Source organism: Notamacropus eugenii, chromosome 2 (assembly GCF_028372415.1).
Source record: "Notamacropus eugenii isolate mMacEug1 chromosome 2, mMacEug1.pri_v2, whole genome shotgun sequence".
Lineage (NCBI taxonomy): Eukaryota > Metazoa > Chordata > Mammalia > Diprotodontia > Macropodidae > Notamacropus > Notamacropus eugenii.
In genome coordinates this window covers 461,554,452-461,582,407 of record NC_092873.1, presented here as the reverse complement: position 1 = coordinate 461,582,407, position 27,956 = coordinate 461,554,452, and the positions used below count along the sequence as shown (strand labels likewise).

Genomic DNA, 27,956 nt, shown 5'->3' with positions numbered 1-27,956 from the left:
AATTTTATCATTGTTTCATATTCTTCCTGAAAAGGTTTTATATTCTACAGCTTGGAAAACTTTTCTTTCTGTAATTTAGCTTAATTTAATTTTCTTTAATTTGTGCTGGTTAATTTTGGCTTCTTTTTAACTTAATGTTTTTTCTTCTCTTACAGGCAGGCAGAAGTCCTGAAGGCTGACATGACAGGTAATTGGCTTGTTTTTATGTTATAATTTAACTCTAGTATTCCCTTTCTTTGATTATTGATATTAAGAAGTGTTTGTCTTCTATTAAAGTAAAAAATATAGCTTACTGTTCTTTAAATGTTTAATTTCATTTTAATTTGGATCCTTATTGAAATGTCAACTTAAGACTTACGTAAAGCCTATTCATGTCAAGGTGATTCTCTGTGCATTTAAAAAAACATACTCTGTTAAACACTTACTCAGAAAGTGGTTATTTTGCTAGTTACCCACCTTAAAGAAAGAAAATCTTAATGAGCAATAAGAAGTGCCCTTCTCTCCATCATTTCTTTCAAACTTCCTTAAATAATAATAAGTCTAGGAAATAGAGTTATTGGACTTGTGGGGCCTGCATTTCATTACTATCAGGGAAAACATGACAGCAGTGCTATGTGAAATATAAAGTACCTGAAAAAAATAGGAAAATAAATCTTGCTACCAACTTGTAGAAGTCCATGTAACATCACATCCGTGGAAGAGCATAAAACCTCTCATTTGCACATGCAGGTCATTGCAGATTTTCCATCATAAAGGAAAATAGGCTGCTAAGATGTCTTGTCCTCAATTTTTGAAGGGCTTAACGTCCTTCATGCAGAAAGTTAAAAGTTAGCTGTGATAATTGTGGCATTACAGTGTTTTCCATTTCGTCCAACAAGATTCATCCAGCACGCTGGGGCTTTTCTTCTAGGATACCTAGTCTGTCCATGTACTGCTGCGCACTAGCTACATTCAGTTCAACAAGCAGTTATTAATTGCTCACTCTGTGCAGGGCTTTGTGCTGCAAGTACAAAAATCCAAACGTCTTTTGGAACTCAACCTTTAACCAGGAGAGCACACTATTCATATAAAGAAATAAATAGAAAATATATAAAAATAGGAGAGAGAGAGACAGAGAGAGCGCATCCTAAAAAGCCTTCTTTCAGAGGTGACACTTCAGATGTATCTTTAAGAAAACTGGAAATTCCAAGAGGTGGGGATAAGGAGCCAGTGTGTTCCAGATTGTGGAGTGCCAGCTTGCAAAGGCACAGAAACACACCAGTGACCATGCAGAGACACAGATGCCAATTAGAAGGTGGTATACATGGGAGAGCTAGCAGGCCATTTTGACTTGAACAAAGAGGAGTGATGGAAAATAAAGCAAGAATGAGAGCAAAAGCTAGATGGGGGCAGAGATAGACCCTCAGATGCCAAGTTGGGAATTTTGTTGTTGTTTTTCGTGTTTTGTTCCTAAGGCAATAGGAAGTCCATTCATTTGCTGTGTTTCCAGAGTATCAATTTGTTAGCCATGTGGCCAGCTTATCTTCTTTTTTTGGTTAGATATCCCTCTGAGAATATCCTTTATATCCTTGCATTGCCTTTTGAGTGACTCACAACTTCAGTTCTTCAGAGACTAATACTAAGTGACATTGAGTTATATGTATAGCTTTGCTGGAAGAATAGTGATGATAAAAAAGATAAACCTTTCCTTCAGGCACAAGTTTGAGGTCATTAAAAGAACTCTGCACTTCTCCCAAGTCAACCCAGCCTGGCCTGTACCTCTTTAATTCTGGGCCCAGTTATTTGTCCATCTGCAGTGTTTCTCCAAGATGCAGATGCTGAAGGACTGCTGCTGCCTAAGCTGTCAGTCTAGCTGCACAAAAAGCATTCTTCTGCCACTTACTTTTTTCTGTTGGACGATTAGGCTAACCTGTTTGGGGTATTTATCGATTTCATTTAACAAGCTTTGCAGTGTTCTGAGACTTGTTGGCAGTCAGTCACAAGCAGGGCATCTAAAGGACTTTACTATCTATAGGAAATCCCTCTTCAATTTGAACTCTGTGGCAAGATATCCTCCATACAGTGGCATCCGCTTTGGCGAGCAAATGTCTCCCCTATATCACACTTGATTGGACTTGGCTCTGTTACGTCTTTCAGAGAATCTTTTACAATTTCCGTATATACTTGAAACACTTTTGCAGTGCTAAATCTAGTTTTTATTGATGGCTTTTATTTTTTTACATCACCAAAATTTCTCCCAGTATCTTACCCACCCACCCACCCACCCTTCCCTGGAAAGCCATCCCATGTAGTAATAAGATTTAAATGAAAAAAAGAAAAAGGAAAAAAGATGAGCAAAACTGATCAGTATGTACTGCACTCATGGACCTCCCACTTCTGCAGAGGTGCAGGGTGAGATGGAGGGTGTCCTTATCTCTTATATGAAGCCATTTCACAAATCCATTTCGTGCGCACGTGTGCGCACGCTGTTTCCAATTACACCATTTTACTCAGTGTGTGTTTTCTTGACTCTGCTCACTTATCTTTCCATCAGTTGATGTGTATCTTTCCATATTTCTCTGAATCGTCGTATTTGTTATTTCTTAGAATATAGTAAATATTTTATTAAATTCAGGTTCCATGGTTTTTTAACCATTCTCCAGTTGATGGGTATCTACTTTATTTCTAATTCTTTCCTATCATAAAAAAATAATGCTATAAATATTTTAGTATGCACGAGAACTTTTTTTATGAAAGATCTCCCTTGAGTATAAGCCTTGAGTGGAACCTTAGGTCAGAGGTATAATTATTTACTCACTTTATATGTATAATTCCAAATTGCTTTTCAGAATAGTTGTATTGATTCACAGCTCCATCAGTAGTGTACCAGTGTGCCCATCTTCCCACAATCTTCTTAATATTTACTATTCACATCTTGTATCATCCTTACCAGGGTGTGAGGTAAAACCCTCAGGATTATTTTGATGTGTATTTTTCTTATCATTAGTGATTTGCAGCACTCTTTCTTATAGGTGTTAGTAGTTTGCAGTTCTTTTGAGAATTGTTCATACCCTTTGACCATTTATCTCGTGGGGAATGATTTTTAGTGGGGGAAGAGAGAAAAGAGAGAACACATATCTCTGCACATATATGTTAATATTTTATGCATCTTGGATACCAGCCTTATCAGAGAAATTTGATAAAGAGATTTTTCACCTTATTTGGCTTTGTCCCAGGTAAATTAATCCTATTTATACAGAAGTTTTTTAGTGTCATGGAATCAAAGTTACCTCTTTCATTCGTAATTGCTCCTATTCATTGGTTAAGAACATGTCTTACCTGTGGCTGTGAGAGGTATGATATCTGCTTCTATTCTTATTTATAGTGTTATGATCTTTAATATTTAGGTTACATCCATTTAAAATGTATGGTGGAATATAGTACAAAGTGTTTCTCTAAACCTCATTTCTGTCATACTGCTTTCCTGTTTTCCCACTAATTTTTGTCAATAGAGAATTTTTTCCTAAGTAGCGTATTTTCTAGTTTATGCAGCACTGGGTTATTAAGTTCCATTGTCATCCAAGAAACATTTATTACAAACCTACCATATACTTGACACTATTGTAAGTGCTGGTCATACAAATACAAAAAATGCATCTGTGCCAAGAGGGAGCCTACCATTTAATGAAAAGGAGGAATTCAGCACATAAAAAGAAGCTTCTGGTGGGGTGGAAAGGAAGTTATCCTGTACAGAATTCCAAAAGAGTGTTTCTGGACCTGGTCTGGGCTCCTTTAAATGGAGATTTGGGGAGGAGGCCTCACTGTGTCTTCCAGCTAGAGAGATCCAAGGGCTACTGATGAGTTATGAGTACCAAAGCTGTTCTGATCTTGTTGTAGTATGCAATTTCTGGTGGTTTTTATGGACCTGCCTCCCTTTTTAAACCATACCAACACTAAATAGTTTTAATGACTACTTGAGAAATCTGAAGTTCTATCACTCTTTGATCCTACCCCATTTCATTATTCCCCTTTATATCAGAAATTTTTTGTTTCTCCCAATTGAAATGTTACTATTTTATCAAGTTCTATAAAGGATTCCTTTGCTGATTTGATTGGTATAGCATTAAACTGTAAATTAATTTTGGTAGAACTACCATTTTTGTTACATTGGCATGACCTAACCACAAGCACTAGATATTCCTCTAGCTCTCTAATATTTATTCTTTTAGTGGCTTTTTTATTATTGTTGTTTGTCTTTTAAGGAGCATTTTATAATTGAATCAGTACAAATGTTTTGTGTAATTAGGTAAATTGATCTCCAAATATTTTACACATTTTGTAGTCTTTTGGATTGAGATTTCCCCTTCTGTAACTTCCTCTTAAACTTTGTTATTATACATAATATTTGTTGATTTTTGAAGGTTTATTTATAATTTGTAGTTTTGCTGAATTAATTAGCAATTAGTCTTAATTAGTATCCTTGCTGATTTGGAAAGATTTTCTAAGTAAACCATCATGCCCCTAACAAATAGATATAGTTTCATCTCCTCTTTACCTATCCTTAACTGTCTTTTACCTCTTTTTCTTGTCTTATTGCTATTGCTAGCAGTTCCAGAACTATAGCAAATTAAGGCAGCTGATTGATGTTTTGGATCGGTTTGAGACTTTGTGATAATGAGAGAAAGTGACCAATTCTTCATCTTGTTAGTCACAATAGCCCCAACATGCATTGAAGCATACGTTAAAGTAGCACTCAGCTTCACTTTTGGTATACATCACTTCCCTTGCCTTTCTTTGTAAACTCTTTTGATCATGAGTTTAAGTTACAGTATTTGTATCTACAAATCAAAGAACTAAAGAACTTTTAAAGTCAACCTGATCCATTAGCCGTTTCCTATCCTTATTGTTTAGATAAAGGCTACATCTGGAGAGTTTAGAAATTTAGTAGTACAAGAACATTTTTTGCATAGATTCCTAACCTTTTTTTTTTTTTTTTTTTGTATCATGGATCCCTTGGGCTTTCTGGAAAAGCTTCTGGACTCCTTAGAATAATGTTTTTAAACACATAAAGTACATGGAATTACTGCCCTCCCCCCACCTCCAAATTTATATTGTAAACATTTATCAGAATTTTTAAAAAACTAGTTCACAAATTTCAGGGTTAAAACTCTTGCTTCTATTTTGATAGTGTATTTTGTATGGTAGTTTTCCTTGCCAAGGGAAAGAGAATGAAATGATTGAAATGGTGCACTAAGTTAAACAGTTCGATTTATTGATTTATTTATTTACTTATTTATTTTGTTACTCAGATTCCAAGCTGGGTCCAGCTGAGGTCTGGACATCTAGGCAGGCTCTGCAAGACCTGTACCAGAAAATGCTAGTTACTGATCTGGAGTATGCTTTAGACAAGAAAGTGGAACAGGATCTGTAAGTATTCAAATTTGGGGTATAGTTATATAGAAGAATGATCTTTTCAGTACTTTAAGAAAACCTTTTTCTTAACTGCTATCAAAATAAACCTGCATTAGAAAGCTGATTGTTTTATTCTTCAAATAAAAATCTTTGACCATTTTAATAATGTAAAAATAGAATTCAAGGATGGAATGAGGAGTTTTAGGAAATGAACCACAAAAACCTCATTACCAGGCTCTTTAGGGCAGTCCTGTTGAGCATATAGAACAAATTTTATTAAGACACATACTTTTATCATTAAGAAGAGGAGGTGGAGTAATTAGGCTATAAATAACTATGTATTTGCTTAGCATGACATACAAATTAAGATTGATTAGATGGAGGGGGATAAGAGAGTGAATGGAAGATGCTCTCCAAACAATTTAGCAGAATCTATGTTTAGTAAGTGTAATTCTCTTAAGTAAAACTCCATAGTATCATTGATATCATTGATCAAGGTTAAAGACCTCTTTTATACATTGTCAGGGAGTGCATAGTGATTCTTCAGCATAGTGATTCTTCAGAGTAGTGAATCTTCTGCTTTGAAAAACTTAGAACGGGAGGACATGGCTTGTTTTAGAGATCTTGGCTTAAACCACGTGACTCTGTTGGGTCTTTATCTGAGCCACTCTCTTTTTCCAGTTTTTTCTATGTTTTTTAATTTTTTTAAAACATTTTTTAATAGACTTTCCATGTTACAATGAAGGTGATATATTGTACATTACTGTGCATACTGGAGATACAATCTGACTCTTGGTGTAACTGAATTAATACGAGAATCACTTCATGATTTAAATAGCTCATATCATTAATTTCAGTGATCAGAAATTTAAGTCTTTGACTTAAATTTGAATGTTGTGGGGAAAACACTAATGAGACCATATAGCCTTGGGAACAAGCTTTTATAAGAATATCATTGAACAGATGCCCTAATAGTTACTGGCTATAGTGGCCATAGAAAATGGGTAATTGACTAAGCTCAGAAACTCCACTTTTAGAGAGAAAGCACCAACCCTAAAATTTCTTCCTTGACAATTGTTAAAAAAAAATACAGAGATGCAATGTGAGAACTTTGTATTTACTAAAATATCAGTACGACAAAATAAGAGAAATAAAGATGTCTTTCAAACTCAAAAAAAAATGGGTAATTGATACCACAATCTGTTCAAATATTTTGTGTTAACTAGTTTTGTTCAGATTCCAAAGTAATATCAGTACTACATCAGAGAAGAATAGGTAGTCATTTAACAAATGAGCAATTATAATATAATTTCAATGTTCAGAATGTTATAATTATAACAAATAGTTCTTTCTTGTTCTCAGGGGGACCAGTGTCTGCCCAGTGAGTCACTGCTATAGCAAATAGAATTACGTTTTGTTTTCAGCTGGAATCATGCCTTTAAGAATCAGATCACAACACTACAGGGCCAGGCAAAGAATCGAGCAAACCCTAATCGGAGTGAAGTTCAAGCAAACCTTTCTCTGTTTTTAGAGGCAGCTAGTGGCTTCTATACTCAGGTGAGTTTTACTTTGCAACCTTCAGATTTGATTATGAAGTTACTGAAAAAATATTTTAAACTTTTTCATACTACTATGCTTTCTGTGCCCTTCCCCAGCGTAGTTAGCAGGAGTTATGAAAGATAACCTTTGAACAGAACATCGAGCACCCAATATATGAAGATATCCTGGAGTTTGTCACATGAAATGCCAAAGGATAGATCATAAACATAAGCATAGACCTTTTAATGTGTGTCTTTGTGCATGTTTGCAGATATTTGCATAAATCCATTCTTTTTAAAAGGTGATACTATACTGAAAGGATAGTAAGATAGCTATTTCATTAGAAAAGAACTCATGAGCATTGATTAAGGAAAATCATTTAGCTTTATCTGTTTTTTTCCCTTTTTTTAGACAATATTATGGTAAATGTGAAATTTTGGATATGATTTCTGTGTGTTCTGAAAGTGGGTGGAAACATGATGGTAGAAGATAAATAGTGAAACTTGGGAGTATGATATGAATTCGTATAGAATTTCTTCAGTGAAATTCGTTTCACAACTTTGAAGTGTTTTAGGCTGTATAGGTTCCTAGAACTGGAAGATACATTAGGACTTGTCCTGCCTCTCATTTGATACAGAAAGAGACTCCCAGGAAGGTCAACTAACTTGCCTAAAGTCACGTAATGAGTCCATTGTAGTTCTCCTTCCATTCTATCCTGAATTTGGAAGAGTTTTTACTATTCTGCATTTTATTTATATTCATAATTATATATATTTTATTATTACAAGTTGCATATAATCTGTCTTTACCCTTTAACTTTTTCTTAGTCTTAGTAATCCTCTAGTAAGCCAGTATCTCTGGGAGAACAAATTTTATCTTTGTACTTTAAAATTACCTTTTACTTTTGACTATGGAATTTTAAGATTATCAGAATCCTTTAGAATACTTGTCTCATGTATAATTTCTTCTATAATTTAATACCTTTTTTTTGCATATATTAGCATGTAACTCTGAGCACAAACAAAAATAAAGGATAATCAGTTCTTGCCCTGGAAGAGCTCTTTGGTGATGCCTCTCTGTGCTCCTATTTTACTGCTGTATCCTCTGATTCTGGGAGTTGTTTTAAATTGGAGATTGTTAGGGAGGGGAATTAGTATCAAATCCTGGAAACTAGCTTGGTATCAATTTATTAAATCTTTCCATTTAATAATAAATGGACAGTTTTTGTTAGCATTGTTGCTAACACCAGGTAGATAGGATAATCAGTTATAACATAACATTTATTTTCAAACTTTGCCTATATTAATACTTCTGAAGAGAGGTACTGACATATCATTATCTAGTTCTGAAACCTTGTGGACTTTTTCTTCAATTTTAAGTCCTACCCAATATTATTTTTTTACAGTGAATTTTATACAGCTTCACATTTACCCAGGCATATAAAGAATTGATATATTTTGGATTTTTTCCCCCATCGTTCTCATTTCTAAGGTAAATCTTTAACCCCTGCCCTCCCCAGAGCCATCCATCTCTTGTGGTAAACAATAAAAAAGAAGGAGCAGAAAAAGCAATTTGGCAAAACCAACCAGCATATTAGCCAGGTCTGACAGTGTGTGCCGTACTTCATAGTCACCTGTCTTATCCATTTTCTCATTTCTTCTTTGGGGCCAAGCTTGCTCATTTTAATTACACAGGAGCCAATTTATTGTTACTGTTTTATTTCCTATTGCATTGTTTACATTAATAATGTATATATTGATCTTCTTCCTTCTGCTTACTTGACTTTGCATCATCAGTTCACATAACTCTTTCCTTCTTGGTTTTCTTCTTGGACAGCGTTATTCCATCATGCATCACAGTTTGTCTTAACCGTTCCGCAACCGAAGAAAATATACTTTTGTTTAGATTCATACCACAAACATGAATATTTTGGTTATATATAGGGCCTTTATTTCTGACTTTAACCTTCTTGGGCTATAGGCTTAACAATGAGAACTCTGGAGCAAAGGATATGGACATTAATGACTAGTTTAACATAATTCCCAATTGCTTTCCACAATGTTTGACATTTTTGCTAAAGTGTAAAACTAAAATTCATGTACAAACAGGACATAGATCTATGATATAGTTGCTTTCATTGGTGCCTCAAACTCACCATGTCCAAAATTGAATGTCTTTTTCCTTCCCAACCTGTTCCTTTGTGATTTCAGTATTAGTTTTAATGGTAGCACCATTCATCCCTCATCCAGGTTTGAAACCTGAGTTACTATCTTTGACTCTTTTTCTTCCCTCATCAGTAGTAATTAGTTGCCCTATTGTTTCTTCTTTGTCCCCAGTAACACTTCTATCACATACTCTCCTTTCTTTTGCCAGCGCCACCATTATAGCATATAAAACCATATTACGCCCTTCCTGAAGTAGTTCACTTGCTTTCTAACCTATTTTTCTTCCAAATCCTCTTCTGTCTAGTCCATCTTAAATGTTGCTGACAAATTAATCTTCCTGTGTATAGATCTGATGGTGTCACTTTTCTCTTTAAAACACTACCCAGTGAATAAAATCACAGCTACCTAGCCCACCGTTCAAGGCTTTTGAAAATCCCTAGGTTCATTTCATACTGTGGCATTCCGCCTGTTCTACAGTCTGTCCAAACTGGGATACTTGCCACTCACAGTTCTCTGTGCCTTTGTGGCTTTCTTCATGAAACTGTGGCTGATTTTTCCCTTTCTTTTTTATTTCTGGAATGATCTTTTCTTCCTCAAACCTCATATACTTTGCATTCATTTGTGTCATATCACCTGTTAGAATCCCTTATGTTTTATTAAATGTTTGTATCTTCTATGAATATAGGGATATGAGGCCTGGACCTATAATTTGTCATTGGCAAAAGGAACGTGTGGGTTAGGATATTCACTCTACGAATGTAGGTCAGCATCTTCTCTGCAACTGAAGTCATAGAGACTTGTCCAGAGAAGTGAGAAGCTAAATAGCTTGCCCAGAGTTCTTTGGCCAGTGTGTGTCAGAGAAAAAACTTAAACTCAGAAGGGCTTCCTAACTTTGAAGCCCTTTCTCTTTCTTATTCCATGCTATTCTTCGCTCTGAACAAAATTCAATTGTTAACTATTTCAACTAGTTTTTTAATTGATTCTTTAAGTACATCATCGTATCATCTGCACAAAGTGATAGTTTTGTTTCCTCATTACTTATTCTAATTCCTTCCATTTCTTTTTCTTGTCTTATAGCCATAGCTAGCATTTCTGGTATAATATTGATGATAATGGGCATCTTTGCTTCATCCCTGATCTTACTGGGAAAGCTTCTAGCTCTTGCAGATAATATATTTGCTGATGGTTTTAGATAGATGCTGCTTATCATTTTAAAGAAAGCTTCATTTATTCCTATGTTTTCTACTGGTTTTAATAGGAATGTGTGTTGTATTTTATCAGATGCTTTTTCTGCATCTGTTGAGATAGCCGTATGATTTTTGTTGTTTTTGTTATTGATTTGGTCAGTTATTTTGATATTTTCCTAATATTGAACCAGCCCTGTATTCCTGTTATGAATCCCACCTGATCATAGTCTATAGTCTTTGTGATATAGTGCTTTAATCTCATTGCTAGTGTTTTATTTAAGATTTTTGCATCAGTATCAGGGAAATTGGCCTATAAGTTTTCTTTCTCTGTGTTTACTCTTCCTTTAGGTATCAGCACCATAATTTTGTCTTAAGAGGAATTTGGTAGGACCCCTTTGCCTAATTTTCCAAATAGTTTACATAGTATTAAATTAATTGCTTTTCAAATGTTTGGTAGAATTCACTTGGATCTATCAGGTCCTGGGGATTTTTTCTCGTTGATGGCTTATTCAGTTTCTTTTTCTAAGATAGGTTATTTAAGTATTATATTTCCTCTTCTATTAACTTGAGCAATTTATGTTTTTGTAAATATTAATTTCATTTAGATGTTTAGATTTGTTGGCATATAATTAGGCAAAATAATCTCCTCTATTGGTGAATTCATTCTTTTCATTTTTGATGCTGTTAATTTGATTTTCCTCTTCCTTTTTTTAAGTCAAATTAATCAGTGGTTTATCTATTTTGTTTTTTTTTCATAAAACCTACTCCGAGTTTTATTTATTATTTCAGTGGTTTTCATTCAGTTTTATTAATGTCTTTGATTTTGGGGAATTTCCAATTTGGCATTTCATTTGGGATTTTTAATTTTTCTTTTTGTAGTTCTTTCGGTTACATGCCCAATTCGTTGATCTGGTACTTTCTCTCTTTCATTGATGTAAACTTTTGGAGGTACACATTTTCCCCTAAGTACTGCTTTGACTCCATCCTATAAATTTTGATATGTTCTCTAATTTTAGTCATTCTCTTTAGTGAAATTATTGGTTCTATGATTTCTTTGACCCACTCATTTTTTAGGATTAGATTATATAATTTCCCATTAATTTTTCATCTGTTTCCGTAGCCCTTTGTTGAATGTAATTTTTATTGAATCTTGATCTGAAAAGGATGCATTTAATATTTCTGCTTTTCTGCATTGAATTGTGAGGTTTTTATGCTCAAATACATGGTTAGTTTCTGTGTAGGCACTATGTGCCCCTTAGATTTAATAAAACCTTTTTATATTAACATTACGTTAGCATCCAAATGTTACCAAACACTGTTGTGCCGATGAGTTACAGATCTCACTCTTGCTTTTTCCAGCCCTCGACTATCCCCTCAGCTTTAGTCTCCCATTAACAATTGCCCATGGGGATACGTCATATTTCATGTCCTTGCCTTTTCTCTCTCCATTCCACATACCTGAATATATATTCTTCTTAATCCTCTGTATCGTAGTGTCTTTTTTAAAGATATAATTTAAGCACCATTTTCCATAGAAAATCTTTCCTAATCTTTCCAGCTGCTCTTGCCTTCCCTCTCCAATTGCCTTGTATTTAACTACTTATATTCTCTTTGTATTTATGTTGCACATATTTACCTAAGTACTTATTTCCTTACACGTAAGCTCCTCGTGACTAGGGATCATTTCATTCTTTTTGTTTGTAGCCCCAGTGCTTACACTTAGTAAGTAGGGATGCAATAAATACTTATTTTTTGATTACTTATGGAAACATATTCTCTGGAAGTCTTCATTTCTTCAGTAATTGTTATGTTGTCGGTATGGTGGTGTAGATACAGTTACATCAGGGACAGCTATTTCCACGTAGTTTACCAAACTGACTTAATTAAGACTTCCTCTATCAGAAACCAAATGTTCTGTTGAAGTGAATTTTCCGTGTAGCTGGAACTTACCTTAGGTACCAAAATTGAAATCAGTTTTGATGGAATTGAAAAAAAATATATTTTGTGTATAATTCTACCTTTTGATTAGTTTTATTGATGTCTTTTGTTTTTTTCTATCACATTTATGAATATATCCTTCCTCTCTCTTATTGTAACAAAGTTCAACAAAATCAACTAACACATAAATCAAGTCTGATAATATATGGGATATTCTGTTTCCATGGTTTCCAGGTCTGCAATAAAGCGAGAGTGCAGTTTGTTTTTTCTAATTCTTCTTGACCAAGCTTGACCATTAGTATTTATATAGTGTTCAGTTGTACTTCATTATTTTCCATTCAAATTTTTTTTTTGGCTCTACTTCCTTTTTACCCTGTATCCATTCATGAAAGATTTCTCATATTTCTCTGCATTCTTCTCAGAAGCACAGAATTTGAGAATTAGAAAGGACCCCAATGGCCCTCTAGTCCAATTCATATCTGAAATTAATCCTTACTATAAGATATCTGGCAAGTGGTTATTCAGCCCCTGCTTTGAAGACTTCCATTGATGTAGGTGAGGCAGCCCATTTCATTTGTAAAAAAATTGTTTAGGAAAGTTTCGTTACATCTTCTACCTAATATTCTAGTTCTTCCATCTGGATTCCAGGTGACTGCCCTTCTCATTACTGCATGCTAAACAGCCTCAGTTGTTTCAGCTGATCCTTATGAACAGACTCAAGGTTCATTTCCATTCTGATAGCTCTCCTCTGGACAATCTCCAGCTGATAGATGTCTTTACGTGGTGATGCCCAAAACTGAACATGGTCATCCAGAGGTGGCCTGACTATACAACTGCATACAAGGGATGATCATTTTCATATTCTTGGAGGTTACATTTTTTTCAGTGCAACCCAAGATGGGTCCTCCCTTTTGTGGATGTTATATTGTGCTGCAGACTCATTGAACTTAGAGTTGAGTAGAACCCTCAGACAAATAGGCATCTAAATATGAGTTCCCCATCCTTACCTTATGAAATGGAGTTTTTGAACCCATGTATAAGATTTTACATTTATATCTGTTGAATTTCATCATATTAGATAATAGTCAAGTGCTCTATGAACATCTTGACTGTCATCTAATGTGTTTTTTCTCCCTCTATGCTTTGTGTCATTTCCATATTTGATAAGCATGACATTTCTATCTTGATCCTAATCAGTGGTCAGAATATTGAACAATATTTGTTGAAGCCCAGATCCCCGAAGACAGCCAGTCCACTGGAGACCACTTGCCAAATGAACATTAAGCCATTTAAATGCTATGTTTTGAGTCAGAAGCTATTCAGCCAGTTCTAGATTATCTAATTGTATTCTTTTCTACATACAGTTTCTAGTCCACACTTCATTATTTCCACAGGAATAGTGTCACATGCTTTGCTAGGTAAATAATAATTATAGTATTCCCTGTCATTTCTTATGACAGTTTAGTGCTTTCTTAAACAGAAGACAATATGCATAATTTAATATTTCTTGATGATTTGGGGTTATCATTGAGAATATTATTTAATGTACAGTTTTGTTAGGTGTTAGTGTCTTCTGAGAATATGATGTGTGAAACTTTTAAACCTATATTTTTTAATGGCCCTAAAATGCTGGGAGGTGAGTGAGAATGAAGTTCTTGTTATGTTACGGTTTTTGTGTTTCTCTGATTACTGTTAACCATCACTCTACTTAAATTAGTCAGTATATCTGCCTGTAGAGTCTCTTCTTCCTTTTTAAAACCCTCTCTTTCCTACTTTCTCTTTTCCTAATTTAAGGTTTTTAATCTTTTCTAGACTGGGAGATCAGATAACAAAGTTTGTTGGAATTCTTTTTAAAATGAGAGAAAAATAGGTTTCATGAAAGAGATTCTGACTGTCTGATCATTCAGAGCAAAGCTTTATGACAACTCTTTTACTTAACTTAGAGCTTTTTTTCTTTTCTTGGTTCTCAACTGTGTTCTCAGAAATAGGGAGTGTTATTTCATAGACAGATGGCATTGTGTTGTAGTGGATAGCACTGAAAAGGATTAAAGAGATCTGGATTCCAGTTTCACTTTTGCTAATAATTAATCATGTGGCTTCAGAGGCAAATCACTGGTCTTTTTACTGTAAAATGAGGGCCTCAGAACTATCTGACCTATACAGTTCCTTCTAACTCTGAAATTCTATTTACCCACCATTGCATTATATTTTATTGCTGTTACCGATTCCCATACCATTTTTCCAGCTTTCTCAGCCTATTCAAACCTCTACCTATCCCTTGCTCTCATTCTCAGAAACTTCAGTATTCTAAAAAAACTGAACACAATTCTTTTAACTTCTCTCACTCTGGAAACTTCCGTATAATCCATTTGAACCATTTACACATGTAATTACACCTCAGAAGTCACCATCTCACAAAATTGCATTACCTCCAAGATTGGGAATGTTTAAAATTCCACTCTTCTACAACTTCTTATGCTTTCAACTCTCCTACTGCTGCACACTAAATCTATTTATAGACCCCTGATAGTGATTACTATTATTCCACTCTGGCTTTACTTGTCTCTTTATCTTGTATTGATCCCTGTGACCTGCCCCTTTAGTATTTCACAAACTGTGGCCCTAAAATTCCTTGTTTCCCCTGACTTTTCATAAACTGTATCATTGGATTTTTCCAGTCCTACTGTAGAGCTGGTAAATAGCCATGGAATCAAGTTGATCATGGAACCTGTTAAAAATTCAACATTTCTACCTATATTCATTCTCTGTCTCATACTTTGCATGATTGTTCCAAAACACTTTTTCTTTTTTAAAAAATCCTCATCTCACCATCACTCAAACTTGGCAGTAGATGACGACATAACTTTCCACTTCACAAAGAAAATTGAGAACATCCACGGTGAGTTACTTGGCTCCCTTATTCCTTTCCTGAAGTGTCACCATCATCACCTGTTACTTTCGTCTTACACAAGAGGAAGAAGGTCTTTTGTTCTCTTCACCGAGTACTGAATCACAAACTATGGTCCTAAGATTCCTTGTTTCCCCTGACTTTTCATTGTTTCCAGCTTATGACTCTCTGGTCCTTGATGTAAACTGTGTCATTGGATTTTTCCAGTCCTACTGTAGAGCTGGTAAATAGTCATGGAATCAAGTTGATCATACTTGTTAAAAATTCTACTGATTCTACCTTTTTGCTCCTGTTTCTTCCTCTTATTTCTAGGATTTTGCTTTAGCAGTTACTCCCTTTATTCTAATGGCTTCTTCCTATATTCCACTATATATTGTATAGTGCTTTTATTAGGTGCAAGTTAAATATAATTAAATTTTTATAGACTTCCTTGGGTTACTCCAGTGCTAAAAAGCTGTGCATTATTATTTTCTAGCACATCCTGCTACCCTGTTCTTTTCGTTTCTCCTCCGTAACTTCTAGATAAAGTTGTTTGTACCTAATTGCACTTTACTACTCACTCTGTCTTTAGTTTTTGATAATCTTCTGCCTGTGTCATTCTCCTGAAACTGCCCGTTCAGAGCTCACTATCGGCCAGCTAGTGGTTATAGACAATGGCTTTTTCCACTCATGTCCTCTTTGTCCTCTCTTACAGCTTTTGACCCTGTTGACTTCAGCTACTAGATACTTTCTTCCTTTGGTTTCAGAGCCACCATATTTTTCCGATCTGAGAACTATTCCTTCTTTGACTTGTCATTGGCCTAACCCTCTTAACTTTTCCCAGCCACCTATTAGGTTTTGCTTTTCTCTGTCCTCTCTCCTTTACCAACTACTTTCATTTTCAAAGTTTGGACAGTGATCTCTTCCATCATATAGGGGCATGGCATCCTGCGATCTAAATTATGTAAAATTTTTTGGCCCTCCTATTGCACCAGAGGAGAAGTTTGAATTTTTCCTTTATGAAGTGTTTACAGTACCTTATTGTAAAATTTGGGATAAGTATTTGGTCATAGGCTCTGTGTCATCTGCTGGCCTCTGCGTGTCCTCTGTGGCATCCACAAAACTCCCCCCAAATTCCCATTTAATTCCTTATGCCAGCCTGTGATATATTGGAACTACAATGGGGAAAGTCACAGTGTGGAAGAGGTAACTATTTCTACCAATATTCAGATGACTTAGAAATATTAGAAATCTTTTTCCTGGCCTGAAATTCATCTTGAACCCTGGCCCTCATTTATCTGGATGTTTTACTGTCATCTCAAGCTCAGCATAGCCATAAATGCTTTCCCTGTTCCACCCCTACCCCTAAAAGCCTGCTTCTCTTGATAACATTCTTTGTTTTTGTGGTAGTCCCATTCACCTTTTCTCTCATGTTTGTAACCTTAAGATTATCGTTTATTCTTCCCTCTTCTATTTCAATCATTGTCATCACATTTTTTTGCATACAGTCCTTCTCTATTCTTTCTACTCCCATCTTATTATTTTTACATATATATACTATTGACAAGTCTTTAGGAGATTTCCTTCCCTTTCCACTCTTATCACTTCCTGTATATAGCTACCAGAGTACTAGGCTTTACACATCTGATCATGTCACTTTACTTTTAAAATTCAGTTGTCTTTTAAATTTACTTTTTTGCAGTTAACAAGCATTGGGTTTTTTTTTCTTTTCTACCTTACTGGGGAAATAAAAAACCCTTGTAATAAATATTGTCAAGCCAAACAAACCCCCAAACCAAGTCAAATACTACATCTTCTATCCAGCGTTTTCTGAATACTACAACACATGCTGTCCTTTCCTTTGTTTTTGATCCTGCCCTACTTAAATCAGGAATGAACCTTTCTCCCAGATCACATTCTCACTCTAGACCAGTGATGTCAAACTCAAATAAACTCAAAAAAACTTCTTCCTACAGCAGAAGTGACTTAGAAAACCACAAATTAGTATTGTGTGTTGTATTGTATTTTTATTTGTTAAAGATTTCCCAATTTTAGCCCCTCTGCTTTACACTTAAAGCTTCATGAAGAACTGAGAGTTCTGTTTCCCTGGCATGGTGTGTATTGTGTTTGTTACTTATGGTTTATCTACGTGATTGCTGCCGTTCTTGCTTGCTTCCATCTAGTTTTATGTATTGACTGGCCTTTTAGAACCTCCCTGATTGTTTTCTAATAAGTGAGTCCCAGGAGGTAGACACAATGTTTATTGAATTGAATGTAACTAAATTGTGGGTTTCTTAAAGGGGATGCCGCATTTCTTTACCATAAATAGTTACAATTCCAAATGTTATCACAGAAAACAACTGTAGACATTCTCTATTATTGGTGTAGTTTGCTCATTTAATAAGTATAATTGAATCTAGAAATGTCATGAAAGTGATGTGTGTGTCTTGGCAAAAATCAGTATTCTCCATTATTAAGACTTGAGCCTCTAGACAAAATTCCAAATATCTCCACGTAGATTTTTCTAGAATAATTCAGAGAAACAGCTACAAACTTAATGGCATGCATGATTGCTAGGTGCCAAAGAGAGATTTTAAACCTTACATCTCAAGAAGATAAAATGGCGAAAGCATGCTGAATTTGCAGTCAGAGAACCTTATTTTATTAAGCGCCTATGTGCCAAGGAATACCCTAAGTGCTGGGAGTACAAATCATGGGGGAAACAGTACCTGCACTCAGTGAGCTTACAATCTAATGTGTGAAGACAATACACAAAAGGAAGCTGAAAAGACAGGAGGAAGGTGGAGATAGGAGAGATATGCCATCCTGGTGCAGCCAGGGAGGAAGGGAGCTATTTGTCTTGGAGTTCGGGCCTCTGATCTCCAATCATAGGAAAATAGGAAAATGTGTTGAAGTGTGAGTACCAAGATTGATTCTATCATGTAGGGCAGGATCAAGAGATTTTCGAACTACAAGGTTCCTAGGGCATGTCAGAAGGAGGAGCCAGAGAAGTCCAAAGTATGTCAGGCAGGTGCAAAACGAAACTGGGTGATGGCTTTGGACAAGTCCCATGACCTGTTCAGACCTTTCAGATGGCTTGTGTATAAAACTGAGAGACAGGCTAGATGACTGAGGTCTCTTCCAGCTCTAAATCTTTGATCCTATGGGTTTTTTTTTTAAGCTTTATCACCTGTTTCTCATGGCACCATAATCACCTTCCTGAAGTGAAGACTTTTCTAGCAATTTCTCAACATCTCTGGATTTCTGTTGGTGTTAGTAAGAATTTGAAACTAGAACTTTTTAAATGTAACTCACTACTTCCTCAGTAGTTTTTTTTAATTCGTTTATGGGTGTTTAGTGCATATTAAATGCAAGTGCTGTATTTGTAGGTACAGATGAACTCCTGAATACACCTTGAGAGCTCTTATATTACATGATAAATAATGTAGTTTCCAGTGAGCTAGATATATACCTAAATACTTGCCCAAAATTTTTGCTTTTTCCAGAAAGGCTTATAGTTAGATTATTTACTTTTATTATATCATATTTATTTAAATGTCTAAGTGGTCTACTGAGGTTGTATAGTTTTAAGTATATGAAAGGGCTCATACTCACTGCAATGTGCAGATAGATGTTTAGAATGTTAACAATTCCAGAAAACAATTTTTTTCACTAACTCTTTTGCCTTTGGATCTTTTCCTGCATTTCTGAAAAATTAATGAAGAGTTGGTTTTTGATGAGTAAATTCAAGTTCTTCTTATAGGATTCTATTTACATTACTGATTTTGCTATAAAATTTAGCTGTAGTTTTTTAATCAGTGTTCTACTATATGCGGTATTCAAACTACTTACTTGTAGAAACCCTCACAGAAAAAATGCTCCAAGTCACCTTTTAAATCTGTCATTTGTCTCTCTTTTAGTTGTTACAGGAGCTGTGCACAGTGTTTAATGTAGATTTACCTTGCCGTGTAAAGTCTTCCCAGCTGGGGATTATCAGCAATAAACAGACGCATACCAGCGCCATAGTGAAGCCACAGTCTAGCTCCTGCTCATATATCTGCCAGCACTGCCTCGTCCACCTTGGAGACATTGGTGAGCCTTTGAAGTGAAAAGATCATTGAGATGCCCCTTTTTTCCTTGGAGTATAGTCATAGGACAAAACCTGTTTACTTTCAACTGACCAGCAACTTACCCAAGCATTCTGAATTGAGATTTTATGAGGGTGATGTGAAATGTGCTATAAGGAATGTAGAATCTCTAAGTACTTTGGAATAACTTAAGCAGGAAGCCTTTGAAAAAAGCAACTTCCACATCAGTACAAATCTTACACAGACTAAGCAAAGGGACAGTGTTGCTCTATAAGTATATGGTAAACAGCCAAAATTTAGTTTACGTTAGGCTTTTTAAAGTGTTATAAGGTATTCTAAGTAAGGGTATAATGTTTTTTCTTCATTATGTTATTCCTTTTAGAAGCTAATTGACTAGTTTATTTCTTTTTATTGATACACACTAGGAGTTAGCAATTTTTAAACAACTTTATTTCCTTTCAGAATATTCTCTAGAAAAGGATTCATGTTTCTTGTGCATTTATTTTAGCTGAGTGCCTTGTACTCCTCTTGTTTGTTTCTGCAACGTGTCTATTCCTTTAAAGGTGACCTAAAATGGTTATAAAATAAATTAACTATAGGATTATGTATTAGCTGTCCTAAAATAGCAGGTGAGGGAAAGGTTGATTTTAAGTTAGCATTTTTTTTAGGTCTTTTGATGTCCATAGGCATTGGCTCCATGTGGAGTGATGTCAAAATTAGCACAAGATTCTGCTATCTGTAGGAGAGGCTAAAGAAGCGGTGTGTTTGAGTTGTTCTTGCTTTAATTGTATTTTTTGCACACACATCCTTTATATCCCAAAAGGGGTTTGGAGGCATTTTAAAAATCACATTGAGATTTTAAAGAAATAAACTATTTGCCAGATCATATTGTATAGTGTTTTTTGTTTTGTTTTGTTTTTAAGTGCCATATAAAATCACCCCTTCTTGTGGGCCGGCTCCAGGTCACCAGCATAGTCCATAATGGGAGCTGGTGATGCATGACACTGGAGGACCTGAAAATGGGGGCTAGGTAAGCTTTACAATTGGTTACATGCTGAATGTCCCAAATCATAGAAGAAGACGGACACTGCACACATAATCCTACAGTTAATTTATTTTAAACTATTTATATGTTCTCTCTGTAATGAGTCGTAAGTAAATTGTATTATATTCATAGTTTGTAGATTTTTAAACAAACAGGCAGGAAAATTGGGGTAATTCGGAAAGGAAAGGAAGATTTAGTGTTTTATTTGTTCACTTTATTTTTCTCCGGCTTTCAGCTCGCTATAGGAACCAGACCAGCCAGGCAGAGTCCTACTATAGGCATGCTGCTCAGCTTGTCCCCTCCAATGGTGAGTGAGTCCTGTAAAGATTAAAGAGCAGTTGGGTGCCTGTTTCATTCTTTCAAAATATGAGGAAATTATTCCTCAATATTTTTAAAGGCTTATTTTCAGTTTTATAGCAGTGACATGTGAGAGGCACCTTGTCTTAGAGAATAGAGAGCCATCTTTGAAACCAGGAAGACCTAGGCAAATCATTGAACCTCTGAGCCCTCCAACTCTCTAGGACTGCAATTTGCAGAGATGGTGCCAGCCTGTATTGGTAGAGGGAGTTTCCTCTTCAGTTGAAGTCATGTCAGTTCACTATTCCCAACATCTGTGTGGCACAGTGAAAAGAAACACTGCACATGAGGCATTGGACCTAGTTTCAAATCCTTTCTCCTCCATTTTCCTTTGTGACCTTGGACAAATTCCCACATCTGTCTGGGATTCGATTTCCTCATCTGTAAACTGTGTGAGTTGGACTAATTAATACTTAAAGTCTTTTTCAGCTCTAAACCTATGGTCTCATTTTAGGCTTTTCCTTCTAAATGTGTGCCAGCGTACATACTATTGACATAAGGTGAATTTTGTTTTTGATCAAGTAGATTATAAAATAGACATTCTCCAATGAGTTTTCAGACTGTTTAGAAAAAACTTGTAACTTCTTGGTCTCCCTGAAAGAACTATTTCTCTTAGCTTTACTTCCTCCTTTTCCCTGGAAATATTAGTACTTTGTTACTATAAGCCTGTAAAATTGCTTTTGTTTATCATGAGTTTTCTATTAATTAAGGATTTTTGAATTAAGGAAATATTAACAGAAATTAAGCAATTCTTGTTCAGCTGTATCTAACTACATTAGGTCCTCCAAAAAGATGTCTTTTGAGACTTGGGCCCTTATAATTCACTCTGCTTCAGTTAAATGGCTTAGAAACTGAAGTGTGGGTACATATCAGGTAATAAAGTATGATCTGCTTTTTGGGAGCCTAAATTTAGGGCTAGAAGAAATCTTAGATACTGTCTAGTTCAACCTCTTTTTTTCCCTAGTTAAAAAATTTCGTTTTAATCATCCAGGAATCTGCATTTAACAACACAAGAGAAGTAAAACCCATTACAAACATGTATAGTCAATCAAAACTAATTTCCACATAGGCCATGTCCAGTTTTTTTTTTTAATCTTCATTAATAATCACCTTGTTACAGATAAAAATCATTGAGGGCTCCAGCAATGAAGGACTGGGCTAAAGGTCACAGTAAGACAGTAAGTGGCAGAGCTTGATTTGAGAGCCACACTGCCACATTCATTCAAATCCTGCTTCCTTTCCCTGGACAACACCTTCTCCAAAGACATCCCCTTCCCCTTCAAGATCATTTGAGGTCATGGTTAACTCAGGAAATTCTTGATTTACGTGCAAAATAAGCATAGGTCTGGAATGTCTAGGTTTTCGTTGTGAATTCTGAGATTGCTTTCTTGTATCATCGTGGTAGATACTTGACAGTTCCATAAATAAGGGTGTGTTTTTTCCTCTAGGTCAGCCTTACAATCAGTTGGCTATTTTAGCTTCTTCCAAAGGAGACCATCTGACCACAATTTTCTACTACTGCAGAAGCATCGCTGTGAAGTTCCCTTTCCCAGCTGCCTCTACTAATCTTCAAAAAGCACTTTCTAAAGCACTGGAAAGGTTTGCCCAGCTTCTCTTGGGACACTTGTGTTCCCCTGTGGTAGGCCTAGCTATAGACTTTGTATGTCAGATAAGAGTTGCTACATTTGTGCATCTCTCATTCAGATGGCACTTTCAGGCTTACAAATAAGACAGCTCCATCTGTTATGCCTTTTTTTTTTTTTTTTTGAAGCATGGAGTCAATGTAATAGACTTAGAAATTTGTGTATGTGTTCAGTAAAATAGATGAGAAAAAATATTAGAAAAATATCAGTTACTTTTATTGGGGTATATATTGGTAAGTTCAGCCATATTTTATACTGTGCTTTAGTGGGAAGTATACTCAGTTCCACAAAGAACCCTACTGTTTTATTTGCTTATAAAGGTGTAATTTGTGTTGAAAATCTTTAAGAGATTAGTCATTTTTTTCTATTTAAGACTGAAAAAAAGTTTTTGTGTTTTTTTTTCATGTTACAGCCGGGATGAGGTGAAAACTAGATGGGGTGTTTCTGACTTCATCAAAGCCTTTATTAAATTCCATGGTCACGTGTACCTGAGCAAGAGTTTAGAGAAGCTGAGCCCTCTTCGAGAGAAATTGGAGGAACAGTTTAAGGTCAGAGCACAAGGAAACATAATTGTTTATTATTTCTAAATCCAAAATATGAGGTTGGGTTAGGCTGAAAGGTCTTCTGATTTTAATATGGCAACTATCAATAGCTGCCCATGACCATGAAGGATGCATTCAAAGTATTACAGTCTCCTGCTCCTTATTCTTCAAACTTATACTGAAATGCAGAAGATCACTTGGAAAAAACATGGAAGAAAGCAGCATTGCTTTTGCTGGGAGACTATCAAATAGCAGATATGTGCAAAGGACAGCTTTTACTTTCTCCATCCCATGAATGGACCTGCCTGATCCAGGATCCTGAAGTACTACTTTTGGCTGTCCTAGTGTGCTTGACTTATTTCCCGATGTCAGTAGGTAAACAGTAACTTGGTAATTAGTCACATTTTCCATATGTTACTGTTTCTCCTCTTTATTATATGTATGTTTATTCTGAATGTTTTTAATAAGTCTGGAAAAATATTGTATAATTATTTCTTTTGCTGTATCTACAAAAATATTTAATTATTATCTTTTAGTCCAAAGGTCTTGAAATCAGGCTCTGAAGGGCTGTCAGGTATCTTAGGCTCAAAGACAGTTCATCCCAAACTTTATGTGATGTTCCTTCAACAGACATTGTACCCAGTGCCACACTAAGCTGATAGTGATGTTAAATTAGCACAGAAGCTTTTAGCATCCCCTGCTTTTTCTGCTCATTTTTAGTGGGCTGACCCAAGCCCAAACAGAAACTTTAACATTGTGTGATACCTGAAAAGTATTATTATTGTTAAAAGATTAAATAACTTGAAGTGTTCAGCTTGGAGAGTAGTGATCATGCTTTAGCACTTTCTTAGTTAAGTCTTCTTGTATATAAAAGAATCATTATGAAAAGAATGCATATGATTCTCCACTGAGACCAGGATGTAGTCAGTTGTCTCAATTATCCTTTGTCCATCACTAAATTAGGTTGCAATGACAGGTTATATGGATTCTTTTGTAAAAATTTTTGATGAATTCACTTGTCATGGATGATTAAGGTCCCAACCAGCCTTGAACCTATGAAAAACATTACTTTTCATGTGAATCATTGCATAAGGCAGGACTGTCTTGAACTGTAAGGGTTGGGAGGAGTACAGGGAAGAAGGGTTAGTTATTGACACATTAAAAGCATTTCACTTAGAGATAGTCTTACCAATAAGATGTTTCTGTTGCTTAGATGGTTTTGTTTTTTGTTTTTTTTTTTTTTGCTTGGATTTGTGCATATTGCCTTGTCAGACCTTGCCTTCAAAATCTGATTTATAGATGATGAAATGATTGTTTGGCACAGTGGTTCCCAAACTTCTGAAGAAGCTATATACTTTTCTCCTCACCCCTATTTTTATTTTTTAAATCCTCCCTCACTTTTCCTAAAATAACATATGCAAATAGTTAATAAGACAATAAAATTATAAAACATTTAAGTTGAATTGTTGAGAATTTTTCAAAACATTTTCAAAGTTATTTCAGTTTTTTAAGATTGCAGGTTTTAAGGAACCCAGCTTACTATATTATGCTTGCTAAAATGAAAGATAATGAATTTAAATATAACAAAATATCATGCTAAATACACAACTGTGTCATAGTCCTGTACAGATTGATGGTGATGTGGGATTTGATTCTATTTCCTGGGAGGCCCTGGGAGTAGAGGTGGGGGCAGTGGGAAGTGCTTCTTGTTGTATTGTCTCATGTGTAATTATTTTTCTTTTAAATCCTGTGGACTAAAAAAACCATTCTTGTCACTTATGTCTTCTCAGATTCATATGCAAATATTATAGGACAGTTGAATTATCAACTCGTCACATATAATTTAATAATTTCTTTAACAATTTATTTCTAGGCAAAGAATCAACATGAGCCCTTTTGGTCAAAAATCAAGATAGCGAATTTTAAGAGTTACAGCAGTAGGATTTAAAATGAAGTCACTTATTCACCTCTAGCTATACTTATTTGGCCATGAATGCATTTTGACCATTTTAATTGTCTGTGTTAAAGATAGCTCTCATACTTGACTACATATGGAAAATATTCCTGTCTGTTTTTCAGAGACTGCTATTCCAAAAAGCGTTCAACTCTCAGCAGCTAGTTCACGTCACTGTCATTAACCTGTTTCAACTTCATCACCTTCGCGACTTTAGCAATGAAACTGAACAGCACAGTTATAGCCAGGATGAGCAGCTGTGTTGGACGCAGCTACTGGCCCTCTTTAGTGAGTATTAAAATATCTAAATTTGGTCTGTGCCCCTGTTCTAGCTCTTAGGTTGCACACATTAGAAATGGAATGTTGCCAGTCTTTTTCATTATAAAGAGGCAGTGAGTATATTTTTTTTAAGTTCTTTTGTTCAACATTCATATGTTACTTTTTATTTGACTGGTTCCACAAACCTCTCACTGAGTATTCTCTGTGACAGAGAAAACTCTTGGGAGGGAAAGAAAGTTTTAACAGGATATAGCAGAAGACTAACAATTGCTTTCTTTTATTTGGATTGGTATATGGTTTCACATCTCCTTCTGTTCTGTGTTATCTCTTTCTTTTTCTCCCCCAAGTCTCTTTTCTTGGCATCCTGTGCAAGTGCCCTCTTCAGAATGAGTATCAGGAGGAATCATGCAGTGCATATCCCCTTCCTGCTGTCAAGGTCTCAATGGACTGGCTGAAACTTAGACCCAGTGTCTTTCAGGAGGCCGTGGTTGATGAGAGACAGTAGTAAGTGTTTTAAAACTTGGTGTGACTGTGTGTGCTGTGAGGGATGCTCTGATTCATGTGATTTTCATAGATATGGAAACATGGCATTTAAACGTACATGGTGTTGTTTGTTCTGGATATTATTGGAAAATAGGACTAAAGACTTCTTTGTGATTGTATTTGTTTATTTGAATTCCTTCTTTAAAAAGCAAGTCCTGAGGATATGTGACCTACTCTTACCCCCTCTATCCCTACTATCTTACTTACTTACTATCCCTTTATCAGGGATGAATCATCCTGTTCCCAGCGTGAAGGAAAACAGGCTCCCATTTTTCAGATTTATTTCTTAGACATTTACAACCCACCTGAACATGTCTGTTTGCAAGTTATAAGAAGTAGGGAAGATATGTTTTTTCCTTTTTTTATTGTTCACATAAGCTGTTGCTATTACTATTATGTTAAGATTTATAACCACTTTGGAGGAAAATTTAAGATATTTGAATCTGGAGACAATAGTTGATCTTTTGTTACAGATCATTTCTAGATTAAGTTTTGTTGAATTTATTGTGATAAATCAAAACAAGATGAATTGTCCAAGATCATTTTTCCCATCCCTACAAAGTGAAGGGGCTCCTTCAAAAAAATTTCTTTTATAAAAAATGAATTTTTCCTTCTTGGAAGTATAGGGAATAAAATTTTTGTTTGGGAGTCTAGAATTTAAAGCACTTTACTGACCTAGTCAAGATTAGGATCCTATTGTCTTTCTCTCTGTATGTGTTGTATCTGTTATATCTCAGAAGTAATACTGCAATTCTAGTCTTGATCATTTTGGACAAATTCACAGGTAGAACTTAGCAGTATAATACTGTGAATCTGATAATATTGTCTTCATTAGCATTCAGATTTTCTGAGTTTTTTCTCCATATTCCTTTTCACCTACTGTCTCTTGATTTATAAAGTTCCTCCTCTCCCCCCAGCTTAATTACTTTGAAGCCTGTTCTTTTTGCTTTGGTTCAGTAAACCTTGAGAACTGTACTAATAATGTTTGTAATTCTGTGATTTGCCAAAAGATTGTTCCCTATTTGTGAGCTAGAATTCAGAATCTTTTCTAAATGACTTATTTTGTTCTTCTAAAGTGGCTGGTGCCTTTCTTAGAAGGGTAGTAGACTAAATAGAAGAGCTCTGTTCCTTTGAATACTTCAATTTGGAATGATGAGAAAATGACTGGAATATTGTGTTTTGAGAACTAAAATCATGGGCGTACTCAAAGTATCTTCAGCTTCTTATATCTGGGCCTTACATTTTCAATTTATAGATTTTTTTTTTCACCTTTTTTAGAGAATTAATTCAGTCTGAAGTACTAATGTATATGGAATTCTTTTTCTTTGTGGGAAGCAAATTAGCATTAATTCTCCCAGGCAGTTTATCCACAAGTAAACTAACCATGCTGTCTTCTACAATTTTTTTCTCCTGAGAACTCAGTTTTCTTGCTTAAAAACATCATGCCCCTCATTGCAGTCTAGAAATTCTTTTTAAAGCCATCATCATTTCTTTTGCAGCTCTTTGTTGTTATTATGGTATGTTGCACCCCAAATATCTTTAGTAGAAATGCACATTGGAAAGATGTTTTGTAGACTAACCATAGTAGCAAAGCTTATGTTCTTCAAATCTTTAAATCTATGTCTCATACCCACCTTTCAATATAGGCATTTCTTATAATCAGTAAATGAGTCACTTTGCTGGGGAAGTGCTTCAGGTTAGATTTTCATTTCTTTCTCCACTACTCTCAAATATTAATTTGTGTGTGTTCAAACAGTGTAAATAATTTTAATAGTGTAAGAGAAAACTATATGAAGAGCCAGGGATTCAGTCTACTCTCTAACAGTTAGTATCTTTTATGACTTTTAGCAAGTTATAGCCTTTCCTGGGTCTGAAGTTTTCCTTCATCTGTAGAACAAGAGGAGTGGATTGTGTGGCATCTGGAGTTCTTTCCAGCTCTGGTTTTCTTATGAAACTATTCTTTGAAAAAGAATTACATCCTTATTTACACAAGCAGTAAACCTATGCCCTGCAACGTTGGCTGTCACCATGATGACATATTGGGACTTGATCAGATATAATGTGTGAAAGTGCCTTCAGAGTCTTAAATAAGTGTGAGATGTCATCACTTAGTGCTCAGTGGTCATTCTTTTGTAAATAAAGCAGAATTGTTCATGTGAAATCCAGCTTTCAATATTTGGGCTAGATAGATTTATTTCATCATTTGATTACAGTAAAGAGCCTTGGAAGTGATCCCCTAGGTTTCCACCATGGAAATTGTACCATTCAAATTAATCTTGTTTCAGGATGATCTTGTAAACATGCTTTAAGAATTATAAGCTCTCTTGAGGAAATAATGCTATGGTCAGTGAGGATATAGTTCCATTTTATTTTGTATATCGTTATAAAAATGGATGGT

General features: G+C 35.3%; 1 protein-coding gene across 5 annotated transcripts in view; it reads left to right on the top strand.

The window, feature by feature from the left end:
• The window catches only part of SMG7 (SMG7 nonsense mediated mRNA decay factor), a 107,386-nt gene that overhangs the window by 61,355 nt on the left and 18,075 nt on the right, over positions 1 to 27,956 (top strand). For all 5 annotated transcript variants that reach the window (XM_072648427.1, XM_072648428.1, XM_072648429.1 and 2 more), the window contains 9 exons: positions 156 to 187; positions 5,289 to 5,406; positions 6,816 to 6,948; positions 19,028 to 19,199; positions 20,476 to 20,547; positions 22,046 to 22,196; positions 22,653 to 22,788; positions 24,862 to 25,024; positions 25,363 to 25,519. In XM_072648427.1, the coding sequence (XP_072504528.1) occupies positions 156 to 187; positions 5,289 to 5,406; positions 6,816 to 6,948; positions 19,028 to 19,199; positions 20,476 to 20,547; positions 22,046 to 22,196; positions 22,653 to 22,788; positions 24,862 to 25,024; positions 25,363 to 25,519 (1,134 nt within the window). The remainder of the gene's footprint in view (positions 1 to 155; positions 188 to 5,288; positions 5,407 to 6,815; positions 6,949 to 19,027; positions 19,200 to 20,475; positions 20,548 to 22,045; positions 22,197 to 22,652; positions 22,789 to 24,861; positions 25,025 to 25,362; positions 25,520 to 27,956) is intronic.